Genomic DNA, 20,257 nt, shown 5'->3' on the forward strand with positions numbered 1-20,257 from the left:
CAACTTGAATTTTCTTACAGGAAACATGTATAATTTTTTCTAGAATCATCATCAAAATTTTCAACTTTCTATTACATGAGTAATGGAGAAATTGAATTGGTAATCCATCAATGTTACATTTACTAATTAAGAAAAAAAGTAAATATATCTTTTCTCTTTTCTATTAACTTTTTTTCATACTATTTCTTAAAAAATGAGAAACTAAACTCTAAATTTATGGTTCAATAAAACCAGTCATCCTTAGAATTAAGTCTCTTGCTTGAATCAAATTTCTTCTTTTGAGCGTCCCTCCGTAGCCGATGCAAATTGAAAATGCCATCATTCTTCTAATAACTCTCCGTTTAATTATCACATCGGGTGGTACCATTTCATCATCGTCATCCTCATCTTCGAAAAAGTTGTAGTATTTTTTTTCCATGAACAATGAAGCTTTGTTCATTGGTGTGGACTCAACATCTTGCTTCATAATTATTTTTCGTATCATGGATACGTTGTTGTTATAACGCCGAACTTGAAACCCAAATTCAGCTGCTTCTTCTTCTTCCTCGTCAGTAGAATTTTGAAGCTCCATTTCATGCTCTTGAGGAAAAAGAATTTCGCTTTCTTGAAATTCTTCAGCCATGAAAAATGAAGTATGTATGAGAAAAAAATGAAATGGGTTTTTTTGAAACAAAAATATTTGAAGTAAGAATTTAACAAGAGAAGGGTGTATATATATAGGCATGCTAAAAAGCTCGAGCGTGGGTCCCACAATATTCTCTCCCAAAAATATTCCTCTCACTAATGGCTTGTTTGGTCGTGCGATATGGAATCATAGTATAAAATTATGATATGATATGATGAAATGAAATTATTTATAGTTTTTACAGTTTATAGATTCTTATGTTTATGAAAAAATATACGACACAAAATTTTTATATTGTATGTCCAAACACAACTTTAGCTTCATTTCATGATTTCATAGTATGATATTATATCATAATTTCATACCATAATTTCATATTACATGACGAAACGATCCTCAGCGAGAGAAATAATTTTGGAGAGAATATTGGGACCCACCCACACTCATGCTTTTTAGCATGACATTCAACTAATCCCAATGCCTATATATATACTAATCCCAATGCCTATATATACCCTTCTCCTACCTTGAGGTGGGAGAAGGGTATATATAGTCATTGTGATTAGTTGAATGTCATGCTAAAAGCACGAGTGTGGGTCTCTATAGTCTCTCCAACTCACTAAGCGCTCGTTTGGCCATGCAATATGGAATTATGGTATGAAATCATGAAATAAAGTTATAATTTTATTTGGATATGCAATATAAAATTTTTGTATTGTATATTTTCTTATAAATATAAGAAACTATAAGCTGTAAAACTATTAAAATAACCCAAATTGTTTATTCAATCTTATTAAATAAACAAAAAATTATAGAACCACATAATAAATTATTACAAAACTATTTATTCTCCATTTAATAAATTACTTCATCAAACTTTAATTTATTAAGAAAATTGAAATAAATTGTAGTGTACTAGTCTTAAATATAATCCTCGAACATAGTATAGACCATCTTCTCTACTCGTTCAACTTGTATTTGTTGATCATATGACCGAGAAGATGAACCGACATTATTACTTTGAGTCATTTGTTGATCAATATCATTCACAACTATATTTTCATGCTCATAGACCATAAATATTTTGTCACCCTTTTGGTATTCACAAATAGTTATGTAACACTGTACAAGTTAAGACAATTTTCACTCGTGTGTTTATATTAAATGGTTCATTCGTTGTTTCACTTATGTGCAATTGCACATTTTCAGAACATTTTCATACTAAAATCAAACATATTAGAAGTAGTGATTATCAAACATACATCACTAGTTTTGTCCTTTAATTTTTCATATTAAATTGCTTTAAATATTGTCACATGTAGTCGAAAGAGAAGGTTTTTTACTATGAAAAATCAAAAAAGTATTACTCCCTCCATTTATATTTATATTCACCAAATCAATTCTTATACTTTATCACGTATACTCATCAAATTGAAAGCAACAAAAATTTTATATTGGTGAGAATAATAAATTTTAAAAAATAATGATATGAATAATTAATTTTATTTACATATGAAATAAATATTTAGTAGATATTATGTGGGGTTGTTTTTAACAAAATTTAAATTGTAGGTCCAGCTTTGTAATTAAAAAATTTTAAATCATAATATGAAATTCTCATATCATGATTTTTGAAGAATAGGGTATTCTATAACATGATATGATATCATGAGATGGAATCAGCGTGAAATCACATGTCCAAAGTTGATTTCATCTCATGATTTCATATCGCGATATGATATCGCATGACCAAACGCCTACTTAATAAATATATTAGATACTGTTGAAAATATAAAAAAAAATAAACAAGAGCCTAAGATATACAATATTAAGGAAAATTTTAGTAACTAAGTTGGTTCACTACCTGAAACATTGTTGGTGAGAGTTCAATTCTCCACTCAGTAATCTCCTTCCTCGTTTTCCTTTTCAATAACAAAAAAATATTATTAAAATAAATTATACAAACAAAAATAAATCAATCAACATTCAATGAGAATATAAATAGTATTACCCATTCAACTAATATTTCAATAATTTCATTTATGTTTCGCGACATCTTTATTTCTTTCCTCTTTTGGATCTATGGTTGACGAAGCCTCTTCTCAGATTTACGTATTTTTATATCTGAACTTCACGACACATCGATAAGGGAGAAAAAGAAAGTGAAAAAAATGGTTCAGAACTGAAAAGAATATATAAATTCATAGTTGAATAGACATTGCTTGAAGAGGTTTGTTAGGGTTTATCGACTGAAAGGAAGAGAAAAAGGAGCGTTAGAGCAACGGCCGGCGGAAGTAAAAATGTATTAGGGTTAAGAAATAATTTGTAAAGAAGAGTGATCGTCTGTTTATATAGAATCAGTGCTGAAGTTTACGAGGATCAAATGGGCTGTATTTCGGGTTTTTTTTATGCGTTGTGAATTGAGAGTTAAAATTAGGGGAAACTAAGAAAATATCCCATAAAAGCAAAATAATTACAAACTTGTACCACTTTATATTCATACCCTCACTAAATGATTACATTATATATCCTCAACTAATTTCGCTTAACTGATACTAAATCGGTATCATATATTGTATTGGTATTATTAACACTGATAATTTCCCTTATATGTGTGTGTATATATATATATACACACACACACATACACACACACACTTATAGTATACTAATGAATAATTCCAAAATAAAAAAACATTGATGATACCACAACAATAGACATATACTCTTATAACATCATTGCTTAATGAGTAATTTTTAGAAGAAAAAAATTTCTAATGATACCAATACAATATATATTGATTTAGTATCAAGTTAAGAAAAATTACAAGCCTTAATGATACCAATACAATATATGATATTGGTTTAGTATCAATTAAGTAAAAATTATCAGCCTTAATGATACTAATACAATATATGATACTAATTTAGTTCTCCCTCAATCCGGTATTGTTTGTCATGGTTTCTATATATAGAATCAAACTTTAAGAACTTTGACTAACATTTTAAGATGTATTTTTCATCATATTGATATGCAAAAAATTGCAATTTATAGTACTTTTCATCTAGTTTTTGAATATCTAAATTTTCTGCTTAATATCGAATTAATGTAATCTAATTTAACTTTGAAAATTAGTCAAATTGACTTTTAAATAGCTAAACATTGACAAATAAAAGTGGACAAAGGGAATATCAATTAAACAAAAACTATCTTCCATGAATTACTTTAAGTTTGGGTATACACTTGTAATTAATTTAAATTTTATGGCCCATTTATGTAGGTTTCCCTTAAAATTAGGTGCAAATTTTTGCTAAAGTTAACATAATTTAACCAATTTTTTTTTTTTATAAAAAAAGCTTGTATTTAGGATTATTATTTAAATATAAAAACACTTAATATCGCCATAATATAAGATGATATTGATTTAAAAAATTGTAATAGTAAATATATTAATAATGCATGATGACAAATGCATATGCAATTTTGTCAGAACTAAAAGTGAAATTAAAATTTTTAAAAATACATAGAATAATAATAATGATGATGATAATAATAATAATAATTATGATAATGTAATATAGAGAATATTATTTTTAGATATAACATGAGTGATAAAATGCTACATTAAATTCGAATAGAACTATAAGATTGTAGGAATTTGTAACATTTTTTGTTGTAATATTTCAATGTTGTTGCCAAATGTACTTTTAGCAATAGGAAAAAAAGTCGTAGCAAGTGTTGACGTAAATATTGTGGAAAATAAAGTTGTGCAATAACAACTATATTGTTGTCGAAAGCTAATCATTTATGCTATAGAAAAAATCATTGTCAAGATTTTATTTGTAAAAAATCACATATATCATTGTTACTTATACGATTATTTAGCAACAAAAAAATTATTGTAAGAAATTATTATTTTTTAATAACTTAATTGTTACAAAAAGATGAGTTAGAAAATCTGGTAATAATCTTACTACAAAAAACACACATATATGCACTATAACTGTTTTTACTTAGTAGATGTTTTATGTAAAGTATGATTTCAATTAGGATTTTCATTAAGTTTTAAATTTTTAAGGGTCATTTAATAGATGATTAAAATTTGATTGATTAAATTGTATCTTACATAGTTAAAATGATTAAAGCATGACAAGTCCTTTATGTGTGAGCATGTATTAGACAACCAAAAAGAATATCTATTGAGTTACTATGTACTTTAGTGTCACGTTGATACTATATATTGTGGTTGATTTATGTGCAGTATGACAAATCTTGTCATCATTTTTTGTATATTTTAAATTAAATTAATATTATTTTTCACAAAAAATATCTATTGTGACACACTATACTCATGACCAAGAAAAAAAACAAAATAAAAACATACTTATACACACTTAACACAACAAACAAGATTTGGGGTGTCAAATAGCGTGACTTGAATTTGGACGGGACCGAGGTGGTAGTGGTGGTGGAGTTTTGATGGTGTGACTTGGATTTGGAGGGTTATGAGTTGTTAATAGCGTGACTTAGTTTAAATTAATTTTGTCAAAATTAAAATTAGAGTCCGACAAATTAATTATTTAATTTTTTTTCCTTCACAACTCAACGAATAATACTTGAGGTGTCAAATGATGTGACTTGAATTTTAAGATATTAATTAGTACGTTAATCAGTATGACATGAATTAAATTTAGAAATATTAAAATTATGCTCAATTTATATACTTTGAAGGTGTCAAATAACGTGATTTGGATAGATACTAACATATTAAAATTAGAAATCGACCTATAAATTGAATTTAAAAATAGCTTGACTAAAATTTAGCATACATATTGATAATCTATATAGAAATATTAATATGATAAAAAAAACGACGCTCAACAAATTATATGGGGACTATAAAGGCTTTATTTTATTTTGTAAAAATTTAAGGAATCCCATAGTGTAATTCAATAATTACACTCTGTCCCGACAAATTTAGTATTTACTAAAAATCTCTTAAAATTGTTGTGCCGTGATACTTTAGACTCTAGTGATAAATGGTAAATGATACATGGTAAGTTTAAATTGTTAAGAAAAAAATGGGGAAAAAACGGTACATTTAATCTTGTTAAATAAAACAGCTTAATTTACGGTAACAGATCATTAATCAGCATTAAATCAGCACGTAATTGGATATTAATTTCAAATTTTGAAAATCAAAGATTATATCATCTATTTTGAATACATTTTTTATGAACAATCTGTTAAATTTCGAACTGCAGTAATTTTATTGTTGTTACTGTGGATTTTTCAAGATGAATACATCAATTTTGATGAGACATTCCAGAATTTGGGTGAACGAATTGCAGTATGAAAGTTACAAAATCGACGGAATCGTTGTTGGAGATTCAATTTCGTTTTCTAATCTCAAAGCAGCAATTGCAGCCGAGTTGGATATTGATGTATCAGTGCATTGACTAAACATTATAACATGTGATACATATTTAATACATGTATCAGTGCATCGACTAAACACTGTACACACTGATTCTATATGTATCATCAAGCACAGTTGATGAGGCAGTTATTAAACTTAGTTAATGATACATTATAACAATTTTCAAAACCTCATGATACATAGAAAATATTATGATACACAACAAATTCATGTATCAATGCATCATCTAAAACACTATACACACTGATTCAAAATGTATCAGCAAGCACACTTGATGGCGCATTTATTGAAGTTAATCACTGATACATGATAAAAAATTTAAAAAACCCTTGATACATAGGAAATCATATGATACACATCTAGTTCATGTGTCAAAGCATATGTATTATATGATACACATCTAGTTACATTGAAAATCAACGAAGGCAATATACATTAGTTTAAGAAACAAAATCAACTAGATACATTAAATATGAAATCATATGTATTATAAAGGATGAACTACAAAAATAGAAAAAAAAAATCAACAACTGATCTGTCGAAAGCAAAAAGAAACAAATGACCAAGAAATCCCCCTACACTTTTATCTTTGCTCTATACCAACTTCTGTATCTTTCTCTCACTGTCAACAATGGAAAATGATTTCATCAGCAAAAGAGGATCCCTGGAAACGATGATGTTGCAAGGAGCAATGAGGATACATCATCTCTTTCACTTTTTCCTTATATATTTTGTAAATGTGGAAAGGGAGGAGATCTGGTAGTTCTTCGGAAAAAATTGTGAAGCGAAAACTTACTTGGTTCTTGAAAAATCTTATGGAGAGAGAATAAATCTGAAAATTAAAAAATGAAGGAAGTAAAAATTGAGGGAGTGAAAATAGGAAGAGGTTAAAGGGAGTGAAATAGGGAGGGATTAAGGGAGTGAAATTAGGAATAGAAACGTGTGCTTGAATGTGAAACTTAATGTATCTAGAACAATGTAATTTAAAAGGAAAAGAAGGGATTTTGGAGATATTTTAAAATAGTAGGAAATAATGAAAATTATAAAAAATAAAGGTGTGTATTTAAGTAATTTATCCTTTTATTTTTTTCCCTTTATTATTTTTGTGGATAGTCCCTTATGTTATCTTTTAACCGTTTGCTATAGCTCTTTTTTTCTTCAATTTCTTTTTTATTTCACAAACTTATTTTTATTTAAATTATATGTTTGTTTTGTTTTTTCTGATCTTAAAATTTTTATTTAAATATAGGTTAAGCATTTTTAGTTCATCCATTTAATGTTACTCTTTTCTCAATTTTTAAAATTATTTAGAATAGCGAAATCAAGAAACATATTATTAGTCTAATTATAATGTGGATTACAATTCACTTTTATTAACTAGTCCTAAGTTTGCATTAAAGTGCACTATATATTAAGAGCACTTTTTTTTTTTAAGTCACAATACCGACATATAGTTATTTATTGAAAAATTTCTCTCAAAATAAAGAATTTGATAGATTTCCCAAAATTCTTCCTATATCATCTACAGAAAAAGTAAGAAATTTCATTATTCACAGATTTTCATTTATTATGTTGGTTTCATTAAGAAAAGTAAAAAAAAAAAAGAACTTCATTTATTTTTAGGAAAAAAGATAAATATACTTCTGAATTATCGTAAATGATATGTTGATACCTTTCGTCATACCTTTAGAACATTGGAGTCCTTGCCGTCCATAAACTAGATTATAAACTATGGCAGAGGATATTTTCATACCATTTATAATAGTTCGGGAGTATGTCTGTCATTTTTTCCTTATTTTTTAATAATATATGCTAATTTAGTTTAAAATAGTAGACAAATGATATCCATAAATTTTAGTTTTCGATAAAATACAACTTTCTTAAAAATGATTACACTCGTAGTTATCAAATACTAATTCGCCTTTGCTTAAACTGAATTAAGTTTATAAATGAATGGGTTAAGGATCCATCCAAAAATATTTAGTTAAATGAATTAGATCCGATAATTTTAAAACAAGATATAATATAATACACTCAATTATTATAAAGTTTAATTTTCGTTTATGTCTTTATATTTTATTTAAGTGGTAAAAGATTTATTTTCATTTGTTAGCTCAAATCTCACTAATTGTTATGAGCCAGGAGTCTCGATGCAGTGCCGATACCTATACGGATATTTTGAAGTTGACTTATTCGCTCGGCCAGTCGTCGGAATGTGTACGAGATACCATAAGGGCCCAATATCTCAATAGCACCTTTGTCTAAAGCTTCGAAGGAGACTTCATATCCGAAACGCAGGAACGATCTGACTGATATCGCATGACTAGTTATTAGACCGAAAAGAAATAACAAAATTAAATGGCCTTCAGAAAGGTTTATTTCAGACAAAGCCCAATTAGCAAATAGTTAAAAGGACAACAGATGAGAAAGAACTACGAGCAACTTTCACGTATAACAAATATAAAAATTATATTTGTATTCTATAAGTATAATTTCCATAANACAATTTTCTCTTGCTTTATACAAACAGAAATGCAATGTGTACATTTGTATTTATATAAAGTGAGAGACGCGAGTGAGATTGACGAGCGAGATCTGAAATAGGAGAGAGAGGAGAACGAAAATATATGAATATATACAATTTTCTCTCGCTTTATACAAAGACAAATGCATTTTATACATTTGTATTTGTATAAAAGCGAGAAAGGCAAGCGCGACTGCAACCAAAACGAGTGTGGCGAGCGAGATTCCACCAGGGAGAGAGGCAAAAAAAACAATAGTTTGCTATATGGTACAATTAAATCAAACTATGTTGATAACATTTCATTTTATTTAATAGTTTACTATTATTATATACAATTTTCCCAAGAACTATTTATGCAACCCTTTCTTTGAGTTTTGCTTCTCAACCCTTTCTTCTACTTGTTTTCTTCAATTTCAATTTTGTTTTTAATTTTTTTTTTTTGTAATTTCAATTACGAGTGAGGAAAATATATATATTGATTGTTTAAGTTTGAATTGCGTTGATTTTGTGTCACGACCCAAAATGATTCGTGAGAGGCACCCACACTTACCTCCTTAGGTGGGCGAACCAACACATCTAAACCCCAACATATACCAATAGTTCAACTATAAATAATATAAATAATGCGGAAGCTCCAAAAGATACTAACAACCAATTTAAATAAGTTTCTAAAGTTTAATACTTATCATCCCAAAATCTGATGGTCATCACATCAAGGACATCTATTTCCAAATTATCAAGTCTAAGAGTGTTTAAGAAACCAAAATAAGCAAAAAGATGGTCCATGTCCGAAATTCAAAGACATCAAGACGTGAATGAGAGAATCTAACACGAGCTAGAAGTAATAGCTTACCCTGAACTCTGATATGCTGAAGACTGGCTAGACCTGAGGGCGAGTCGAAGTCGATGGTACACTTGCTGCACTCCACAAAAGAACAAAGAAGAAAATACAAGTAAGGGTCAGTACAAGGAACACGTACTGAGTAGGTATCATCGGCTAACTCAAAATAGGAACCAATATATATTGAATAATAACATAAAATCAACTACAATACTTAACAAGTGGCAAACAACACACACATGAACCAATGCCAACAACACCATAGTAGGTACACCATCATCACAATATCAAGCATAACTTGGAGGACTCATGCCTCCATACAATGCTCATTTGGAAAATGGGTTCTTTGAAATTGAGTATATTAAGTTAATTCAAGATTCCTTTTCTTAATGTTATTGTGTCGGGACGTGACACTCCGATCCCACATATCGTGTCAAAACGTGACACTCCGATCCCATTATACCGTGTCGGAACGTGACACTCCGATCCAATTATCTCATTATTTTATTTCATCAAGTCTTCTTTATTCAAGACGTTATTTTAATAGAGAGGGTTTAACATTAGAAATTCAACAGTCTCATAATTTTAGGCCAACCACAAACCACACAATCAAAACATACAACCACACAGTCAAGTACATAGAAGACTTTACAATATCACTCAATACATATCAATCGCTATTTAGAGTTTATCTATTAAATAGAAATAAACCATAACCTACCTTCACCGAAGAATTGCAATCAAGCAAGCTACTTCTCCAATACTTTTCCTTTACTAAATTCATCCGAACCTTTCCAATCTATCAAATATATGTGCATAATTTGTAAGTTAACGATTTTATAAGTACTCATATATTCTGTTCTAGGTTAAACCCAAGAACTCACCTAATTCTATAATTAATTTCCTAAAGTTCAAACCTAAGGATAAGTCTTAATTTCTCCAATTTGCATAACTTAAATAAAATTTGACTAATTCGATATACCTAATATTTAATTATCTATCTCAATATATCAAAATATAGTTTATAATATAATAACACCATTGCAATTTTTAAAATTTAAAGCCACTGGTTAAAGAGCCAATGGCAGCGAACACTTCAACAATATACCCACCCTTTTATATTTCAATTCTTAATATCCTTAACCACTATCTTAAATTATTAATTTCCTCAGTTCGCCTAAAATTCAATCCAATCAGTAAATTAAATTCATCTTCAAGGTCAACATGCACTCTCATAATAATGATATAATAATAAATATAATAATAGTGAATGATCAAAGTTAAAGCCATTGCTAGTGACGATACTTCTAAATTAAGAATATCAATTCTAATGTGGAGGGAAACTGCTCACATATATATAATATAATATATATAATATAATATATATAATACACTTTATAATTAATCCCATATTCTTCCTCACTTTTTTATCCAAAGAATTTCAAATAGCAATTAATACCTAACGCCTATAACCATTCAAATTAAAAAAGAATTTAATACAATTATTATTACTAGAAAGATTGGAGGACGATTTCACCCGATGCCGCCTTCCAATATTCCTTTACGACCATGCGGTATACCCAATATCCAAGTAAAATTTTGATTACCTGATGAGATAATTGCTTCTTGACTACTGCAGGTAAGGTTTTCACCGCTAAACCCTTATTTCCCCTTTTCAGAATATTTCCTCCTAATTATTATATGACTTATTATAAGAGTGGTGAAAGTGACCCACTATTTATTTTACTATTAACCTCTTTAACCACCAACTAAATAAATTATTAAGAATTACCCCACTAATTTCATAATTATAATTATGAATAGTCCATAACACCCATTTTTTTAAATATATCGAAAATTATTTTCTGACATAAAAAATTCTAGTGCTCAAAACGACCGAAAATGGTCGTTACAATTTGTTATATTAGTCGTCAAAGTTCACTCACATATATTAGCATACAATTATTAGAATCAATACTCCAAACAATAATAAATTATTAAAATATGAAGCAAATAATGAGCAAATCGTTGGTGTTGCAGTGATTTTGATTTTGCTGTTTTGATTAAATTAAAAATTTATATATCATTTTGAAGTTTTTATTAATATTTTATACTTATTAGACTTCGAACTCGACAACAATATAATATGAGGAATATTAACAGAAATATCTATTGCTACTAAATACCCCTTTTATTATTATGGTGTCATTTCACCTGTGCCAGAGTGTTTTTCCAATCACTGGTGCTTTTGAAAATGAAATTCAAAAGCTAAATTTAGACAATGTCAAAATACAAATTCTATTGATTGCCATTATTTCTTAATTTAGTTTATGGAATGTAACTTTGATTATGTCTTTGTTATTTTCAGTCATAGAAAATGTCATTCTCATATTCCTAACCTAAAGTAAATCATATTACTTCCTGTTATAAACTCCCAATTATATTCTATGAAATATATATAGCCCTTAACTACGCTATTCTCTGTTTTTTTTCTCCTTCGACTACTATTTTACGTCACTATATTGTAAATTAAATCAGCAAATTCCACGATAAAATTTTATAATTATTTCATGACTATTATTTTTTGCTTTAAAATAACAAAGAGTAGTTTCAGAATGAGGTTAAATTTTGAGAGCATTAGTTGAATATCCGCAAGAAGTTACCAAGTACATAGCACAATGTGCATTTTGCTTCCTAACAATCACTCAATATTTGTTAAGTCTAATTTTCTTGCTGATGAATATTAATTCTTAAGAAAAAATGTTCTTTGAAAATGTATTGCACCATATATATTATTTTAAAAGGAAAATGTGGACACTTATCATACTTTATTTTATTAAAATGACAATGATCCTTTTTTTTGGGGTAATAGAAACGGACCTCGTAATATTAAATACTCTAATTTGGTAGGTCTATATATTTATTCTAAGTAGAATTCATAATAAAACACTACACATGAAAAGAAAAACATGAAAACGATTAAGAAAAAAAAAATCAATTTCAAATTGTTCCCTATATAGTCCTTGATATGTCATAATATGGTTCTCATTCTTAATTAATATGTTGTAAAAAAAAGGAAATTTCAGATTGTTTGTTGACATGTCATTTTGTAGAGAAGTTTATTCCCGGGCTTACTTACACTTTATTTCAGAATGTATTCTTGTTGATTTAAGCTTTTTATATCTCAGAGCGAGTTTAGTATATTCCGTTTCAAAATTTGCCTCGAAAATAAGTTTAAAAGTATTGATTATAAGATATGTTTGAAAAATATTCGTGGAAGAAATTTTGTTAAATCGTCGCAGATAAGAAGAATAAAAAAGTTCTGATGCAATAAATAAAATATCTTCATCATTAATCAAAATTAAATCCAAATTTTGAATATCAAAAAATAAAAAAATTAATATTGTTTATTTTCTTAATAAATTATACACAACACAAATTTTTATTAATCGAAGCTACATATATCGAGCGCTAATAGCACCAACAGGAAACGAAAATAAATTTTAACTTAGGAACCTCGCACTTGTGTATTAACTGTTATATCATTATGATATTTATACCACTAATGTGTAATATACGTCATATAGATTTTATTTGGGACAAATTTTAATAACAAATCTTTAACTGAAATCTTTTTTACTTTTAGAAGTATATAATGAATATGTCAATAGTATCCAAACAAAAAAGTAGAGCATGCAACAACATATCATATTCACATGATTTATGTGCTGAATTTTACATTGATCACACCTAATACACTTAAATTATAATTATTAATGTCAAAACAATCACGAAATTAAGCATCTTAATTTTAAACAATCAAATTAAGCATATAAATCATTTTTTTTTGAATTCTTGTATTAGAAGAAATTAAAATTATAATGATTCTTATATTATAATTGGTGCTTCAAATTAAAATCTTAATATTACGAATCCAAGAATTAAAAGAAACTTACCACTCATAATTGATTAAACTTTTTAAAAGAGACCAAAGTTTTGTCACCACTTATGAAGAACTGTTTGTGCTGGGTTTTATCTGATGTTCAAACATAAGTGAGAAAAATTAAAGGTAACATATATTACCTCATTGGCATAGGTAATGTCAAATTATATTTGCTCCGTCTTTAATTATCTGTCCACTTTTGAATTAACACATCAATTAAGAACACACTTATATACATAGTGACTTTGTCATTTTACCCTTATTAATTATGAAATGGATGAACTAAAAATTTAATATTTTCAAGAAGTTCTACATGAAGTAATAAATTGAGGGTATAATAGATATTCTTTCTTGATTTGTCAAAACGAACAAGTATTAAGAACAACTAAAAAAAAAAAACAAGTAATTAGAAACAGAGGGAGTAACATTTTAACAACTTGAATTTTCTTTTCTTTTTTTTTGATTTAAACAACTTGAATTTTCTTACAGCAAACATGTATAATTTTTTCTAGAACCAAATAAACTGAATCATCATCAATTCAACTTTCTATTACATGAGTAATGGAGAAATTGAATTGGTAATCCATCAATGTTACATTTACTAATTAAGCAAAAAAAAAGAAGAGAAGTAAATAAATCTTTTCTCTTTTCTATTAACTTTTTTTCATACTATTTCTTAAAAAACGAGAAACTAAACTCTAAATTCATGGTTCAATAAAACCAGTCATCCTTAGAATTAAGTCTCTTGCTTGAATCAAATTTCTTCTTTTGAGCGTCCCTCCGTAGCCGATGCAAATTGAAAATGTCATCATTCTTCTAATAACTCTCCGTTTAATTATGACATCGGGTGGTACCATTTCATCATCGTCATCCTCATCTTCGAAAAAGTTGTAGTATTTTTTTTCCATGAACAATGAAGCTTTGTTCATGGGTGTGGACTCAACATCTTGCTTCATAATTATTTTTCGTATCATGGATACGTTGTTGTTATAACGCCGAACTTGAAACCCAAATTCAGCTTCTTCCTCGTCAGCAGAATTTTGAAGCTCCATTTCATGCTCTTGAGGAAAAAGAATTTCGCTTTCCTGAAATTCTTCAGCCATGAAAAATGAAAGTATATATGAGAAAAAGATGAAATGTTTTTTTTGAAACAAAAATAGTTGAAGTAAGAATTTAATAAGAGAAGAGTAAATATATATAGGCATGCTAAAAAGCTCGAGTGTGGGTCCCTTCTCCCAGGGCTTGTTTGGTCGTGCGATATGGAATTATAGTATAAAATCATGATAGAATAGGATGAAATGAAACTATTTATAGTTTTTACAGTTTATAGATTCTTATGTTTATGAGAAAATATACGACACAAAATTTTTATATTGTATGTCCAAACGCAACTTTAACTTTATTTCATAATTTCATACCATAATTCCATATTGCATGACCAAACGATCCTTAGCGAAAGAAATAGTTTTGAAGAGAATATTGGGATCCACCCACACTCATGCTTATTAGCATGACATTCAACTAATCCCGATGCCTATATATACCCTTCTCCTACCTGGAGGTGGGAGAAGGGTATATATAGTCATTGTGATTAGTTGAATGGCATGCTAAAAGCACGAGTGTGGGTCTCCATAGTCTCTCCAACTCACTAAGCGCTCATTTGGCCATGCAATATGGAATTTTGAAATAAAGTTGTAGTTTTATTTGGACATGCAATATGAAATTTTTGTGTTGTATATTTTTTCATTAATATAAGAGCTTATAAGCTGTAAAATTATTAAAATAACCCAAATTATTTATTCAATCTTATCAAATAAACAACAATTTATAGAATCACATAATAAATTATTACAAAGCTATTTATTCTCCATTTAATAAATTACTTCATCAAACTTTAATTTAATAAAAAATAAATAAACATAAATTGTAGTGTACTAATCTTAAATATAATCCTCCCACATAGTATAGACCATCTTCTCTACTCGTTCAACTTGTATTTGTTGATCATATGACCGAGAAGATGAACCGACATTATTACTTTGAGTCATTTGTTGGTCAATGTCATTCACAACTATATTTTCATGCTCATAGACGATAAATATTTTATCACCCTGTTGGTATTCACAAATAGTTATGTAATACTGTACAAGTTAAGACAATTTTCACTCGTGTGTTTATATTAAATGGTTAATTCGTTGTTTCACTTATGTGCAATTGCACATTTTCAGAACATTAATTTCATGCTAAAATTAAACATATTAGAAGTAGTGATTATCAAACATACATCACTAGTTTTGTCCTTTAATTTTTCATATTAAATTGCTTTAAATATTTTCATATGTAGCCGAAAGAGAAGGTCTTTTACTATGAAAAATCAAAAAAGTATTACTCCCTCCATTATATTTATATATACCAAATCAATTCTTATACTTTATCATGTATATTCATCAAATTGAAAGCAATAAAAAATTCTATATTGGTGAGAATAATAAATTTTAAAAAATAATGATATGAATAATTAATTTTATTTACATATGAAATAAATGTTTAGTAGGTATAATGTGGGGTTGTTTTTAACAAAATATAAATTGTAGGTCCAACTTTGTAATTAAAAATTTTTCAATCATAATATGAAATTCTCATATCATGATTTTTGAAGAATAGGGTATTCTATAACATGATATGAAATTATGAGATGGAATCAGCGTGAAATCACATGTCCAAAGTTGATTCTATCTCACAATTTTATATCGTGATATGATATCGCATGACCAAACGCCTACTTAATATATATATTAGATACTTTGTGCGTCTATGATTTTGTATGTGTATGAACTTTAAATTAAGAAGTTCAGAATTGAGATAAAACACAAAGCCTGTTGAAAATAAATTAAAAAATAGACAAGAGACTAAGATATACAATATTAAGGAAAATTTTAGTAACTTAGTTGATTGACTACCTTAAACCTTGTTGGTGAGAGTTCAATTCTCCACTCAGTAATCTCCTTCCTCGTTTTCCTTTTCAATAACAAAAAAAAAATATTATTAAAATAAATTATACAAACAAAAATAAATCAATCAATATTCAATGAGAATATAAATAGTATTACCCATTAAACTAATATTTAAATAATTTCATTTATGTTTCGCGATATCTTTATTTTCTTTCCTCTTTTGAATCTATGGTTGAAGAAGCCTCTTCTCAGGTTTAAGTATTTTTATATCTGAACTTCACGACACATCGATAAGGGAGAAAAAGAAAGTAAAAAAATGGTTCAGAGCTGAAAAGAATATATAAATTCATAGTTGAATAGACATTGCTTGAAGAGGTTTGTTAGGGTTTATCGACTGAAAGGAAGAGAAAAAGGAGAGTTAGAGCAACAGCCGGCGGAAGTAAAAATGAATTAGGGTTAAGAATAATTTGTAAAGAAGAGTGATCGTCTGTTTATATAGAATCAGTGGTGAAATTTACGAGGATCAAATGGGCCGTATTTCGGGTTTTCTTTTATGCATTGTGAATTGGACCAATTTAGGAATTAAAATTAGGGGAAACTAAGTAAATATATTACAAACTTGTACCACTTTATATTTATACCCTCACTAAATGATTACATTATATATTCTCAACTAATTTTGCTTAATTGATACTAAATCGATATCATATATTGTATTGGTATTATTAACACTGATAATTTCCCTTTTATGTGTGTGTGTGTGTATATATATATATATATATCAAGTTAAGCAAAATTACCAGCCTTAATGATACCAATACAATATATGATATTGGTTTAGTATTAATTAAGCAAAAATTATCAGCCTTAATGATACTAATACAACATATGATACTATTTAGTACTCTCTCTATCCGGTATTGTTTGTCATGGTTTCTATATATAAAGTCAAACTTTAAGAATTTTGACTAACATTTTAAGATGTATTTTTTCATCATATTAATATGCAAAAAATTGCATTTATAGTACTTTTCATCTAGTTTTTGAATATGTAAATTTTTTGCTTATTATCATATTAATGTAATCTAATTTAATTTTAAAAATTAGTCAAATTGATTAAATAGCTAAACATGACAAATAAAAGTGGACGGTGAGAGTATCAATTAAGCAAAAACTATTTGCCATGAATTACTTTGAGTTTGGGTATGCACTTGTAATTAATTTAAATTTTATGGTCCATTTATGTAGGTTTCCCTTAAAATTAGGTGCAAATTTTTGCTAAACTTAACATAATTTAACTAATTTTTTAAAAAAGAGATCGAAGCTTGTATTTAGGGTTATTATTTAAATATAAAAACACTTAATATCGCTATAATATAAGATGATATTGATTTAAAAATTGTAATAATAAATATAATAATTAGTTAAATACATGATGACAAATGCATATGCAATTTTGTCAGAATTAAAAGTGAAATTAAAATTTTCAAAAATAGATAGAATTATAATAATGATGATGGTGATAATAATAATAATTATGATAATGTGATATAGAGAATATTATTTTTAGATATAATATGAGTGATAAAATGTAGGTAACATTTTTTTGTTGTAATATTTCAATGTTGTTGCCAAATGTACTCTTAGCAATAAGAAAAAAAAATCGTAGCAAGTGTTGACGTAAATATTGTGGAAAATAAAGTTATGCAATAACAACTATATTGTTGTCGAAAGCTAATCATTTAAGCTAGAGAAAAAATTATTGTCAAGATTTTATTTGTAAAAAATCACATATATCATACGATTATTTAGCAACAAAAAAATTATTGTAAGAAATTATTATTTTTTGATAAACTTAATTGTTACAAAAAGATGAGTTAGAAAATCTGTTAATAATCTTACTACAAAAACACACACATATATGCACTATAACTGTTTTTACTTGGTAGATAGTTTATGTAAAATATGATATCAATTAGAATTTTCATTAAGTTTTAAGTTTTCGAGGATCGTTTGATAGGTGATTAAAATTTAATTGATTAAATTGTATCTTACATAGTTAAAATGATTAAAGCATGACAAGTCCTTTATGTGTGAGCATGTATTAGACAACAAAATAAATATCTATTGAGTTACTATAAACTTTAGTGTCACGTTGATATTATATATTGTGGTTGATTTTTGTGCTGTAAATGACAAATTTTGTCATCATTTTTGTATATTTTAAATTCAATTAATATTATTTTCCACAAAAATATCTTCTATGACACAATATAGTCATGACCAAAGAGAAAAAAACAAAATAAAAACATACTTATATACGCTTAACACAACAAACAAGATTTGGGGTGTTAAATAGTGTGACTTGAATTTAGACGGGGCCGAGGTGGTAGTGGTGGTGGAGTGTTGATGGTGTGACTTGGATTTGGAGGGTTATGAGTTGTTAATAGCGTGATTTAGTTTAAATTAATTTTGTATAAATTAAGATTAGAGTTTGACAAATTAATTTTTCAATTATTTTTCCTTCACAACTCACTGAATAATACTTGAGGTGTTGAATGGTGTGACTTGAATTTTAAGATATTAATTAGTATGTTAATCAGTATAACTTGAATTAAATTTAAAAATATTAAAATTAAGCTCAGTATTTATACTTTGAAGGTGTAAAATAACGTGATTTGAATAGATACTAACATATTAAAATTAGTTATCGACCTATAAATTGAATTTAAAAATAGCTTGACTAAAATTTAGCATACATATTGATGATCTATTTAGAAATATTAATATGATAAAAAATTAGTGACGCTCAATCTCACAAATTATACGGGGACTATATTTTCCCTTTATTATTTTTGTGGATTGTCCCTTATGTTATCTTTTAACCGTTTGCTATAGCTCTTTTTTTCTTCAATTTCTTTTTTATTTCACAAACTTATTTTTATTTAAATTATATGTTTGTTTTGTTTTTTCTGATCTTAAATTTTTTATTTAAATATAGTTTACGCATTTTTAGTTCATCCATTTAATGATACTCTTTTCTTAATTTTTAAAATTATTTAGAATAGCGAAATCAAGGAACATATATTAGTCTAATTATATGTGGATTACAATTCAATTTCATTAACTAGTCCTAAGTTTCCATTAAAGATAGTGCACTATATATTAAGAGCACTTTTTTTTTCACATATAGTTATTTATTGAAAATTTTCTCTCAAAATAAAGAATTTGATAGATTTCCCAAAATTCTTCCTATATCATCTACAGAAAAAGTTAGAAATTTCATTATTCATATATTTTCATTGATTATGTTGGTTTCATTAAGAAAAGTAAAAAAAAAATTCATTTATTTTTAGGAAAAAAGATAAATATATTTCTGAATTATCGTAAATGATATGGAGATACCCTCTGTCATATCTTTGGAATATTGATGTCCTTGCCTTCCATAAACTAGATCATAAGCTATGACAGAGGATATTTCCATACCTTTTATGATAGTTCGGAAATATATCGTCATTTTCCCCTTTATTTTTTAATAATGTATGCTAATTTAGTTTAAAATAGTACACAAATGATATCCATAAATTTTTGTTTTTGATAAAATACAACTTTCTTAAGAATGATTACACTCGTAGTTATCAAATACTAAATTCGCATTTGATTAAACTGAATTAAGTTTATGAATGAATGGGTTAAGGATCCGTCTAAAAATATTTAGTTAAATGAATTAGATCCAGATAAATTTTAAAAAAAGATATGATATAATACACTCAATTATTATAAAGTTTAATTTTCTTTTGTCTTTACTCAATTATTATAATGTTTAATTTTCTTTTATGTCTTTATATTTTATTTAAGTGGTAAAAGATTTATTTTCATTTGTTATACCGGCTATATATATATATATAAATATATATATATATATAAAT

The 20,257-nt window shown here is 27.1% G+C and overlaps 2 protein-coding genes across 2 annotated transcripts; both read right to left on the minus strand.

Annotated features, from left to right (window-relative positions):
* Positions 1 to 214: 214 nt before the first annotated feature.
* Positions 215 to 622, minus strand: LOC107010050. The gene has a single exon (XM_015209321.1). The coding sequence runs from the start codon at positions 620 to 622 to the stop codon at positions 215 to 217; it is 408 nt and encodes a 135-aa protein (XP_015064807.1).
* A 13,456-nt stretch (positions 623 to 14,078) lies between these two features.
* On the minus strand, positions 14,079 to 14,477 carry LOC107010051. The gene has a single exon (XM_015209322.1). The coding sequence runs from the start codon at positions 14,475 to 14,477 to the stop codon at positions 14,079 to 14,081; it is 399 nt and encodes a 132-aa protein (XP_015064808.1).
* Between the last annotated feature and the right edge of the window lie 5,780 nt (positions 14,478 to 20,257).

The sequence above is a fragment of the Solanum pennellii genome, chromosome 2 (assembly GCF_001406875.1).
Source record: "Solanum pennellii chromosome 2, SPENNV200".
Classification (NCBI taxonomy): domain Eukaryota; kingdom Viridiplantae; phylum Streptophyta; class Magnoliopsida; order Solanales; family Solanaceae; genus Solanum; species Solanum pennellii.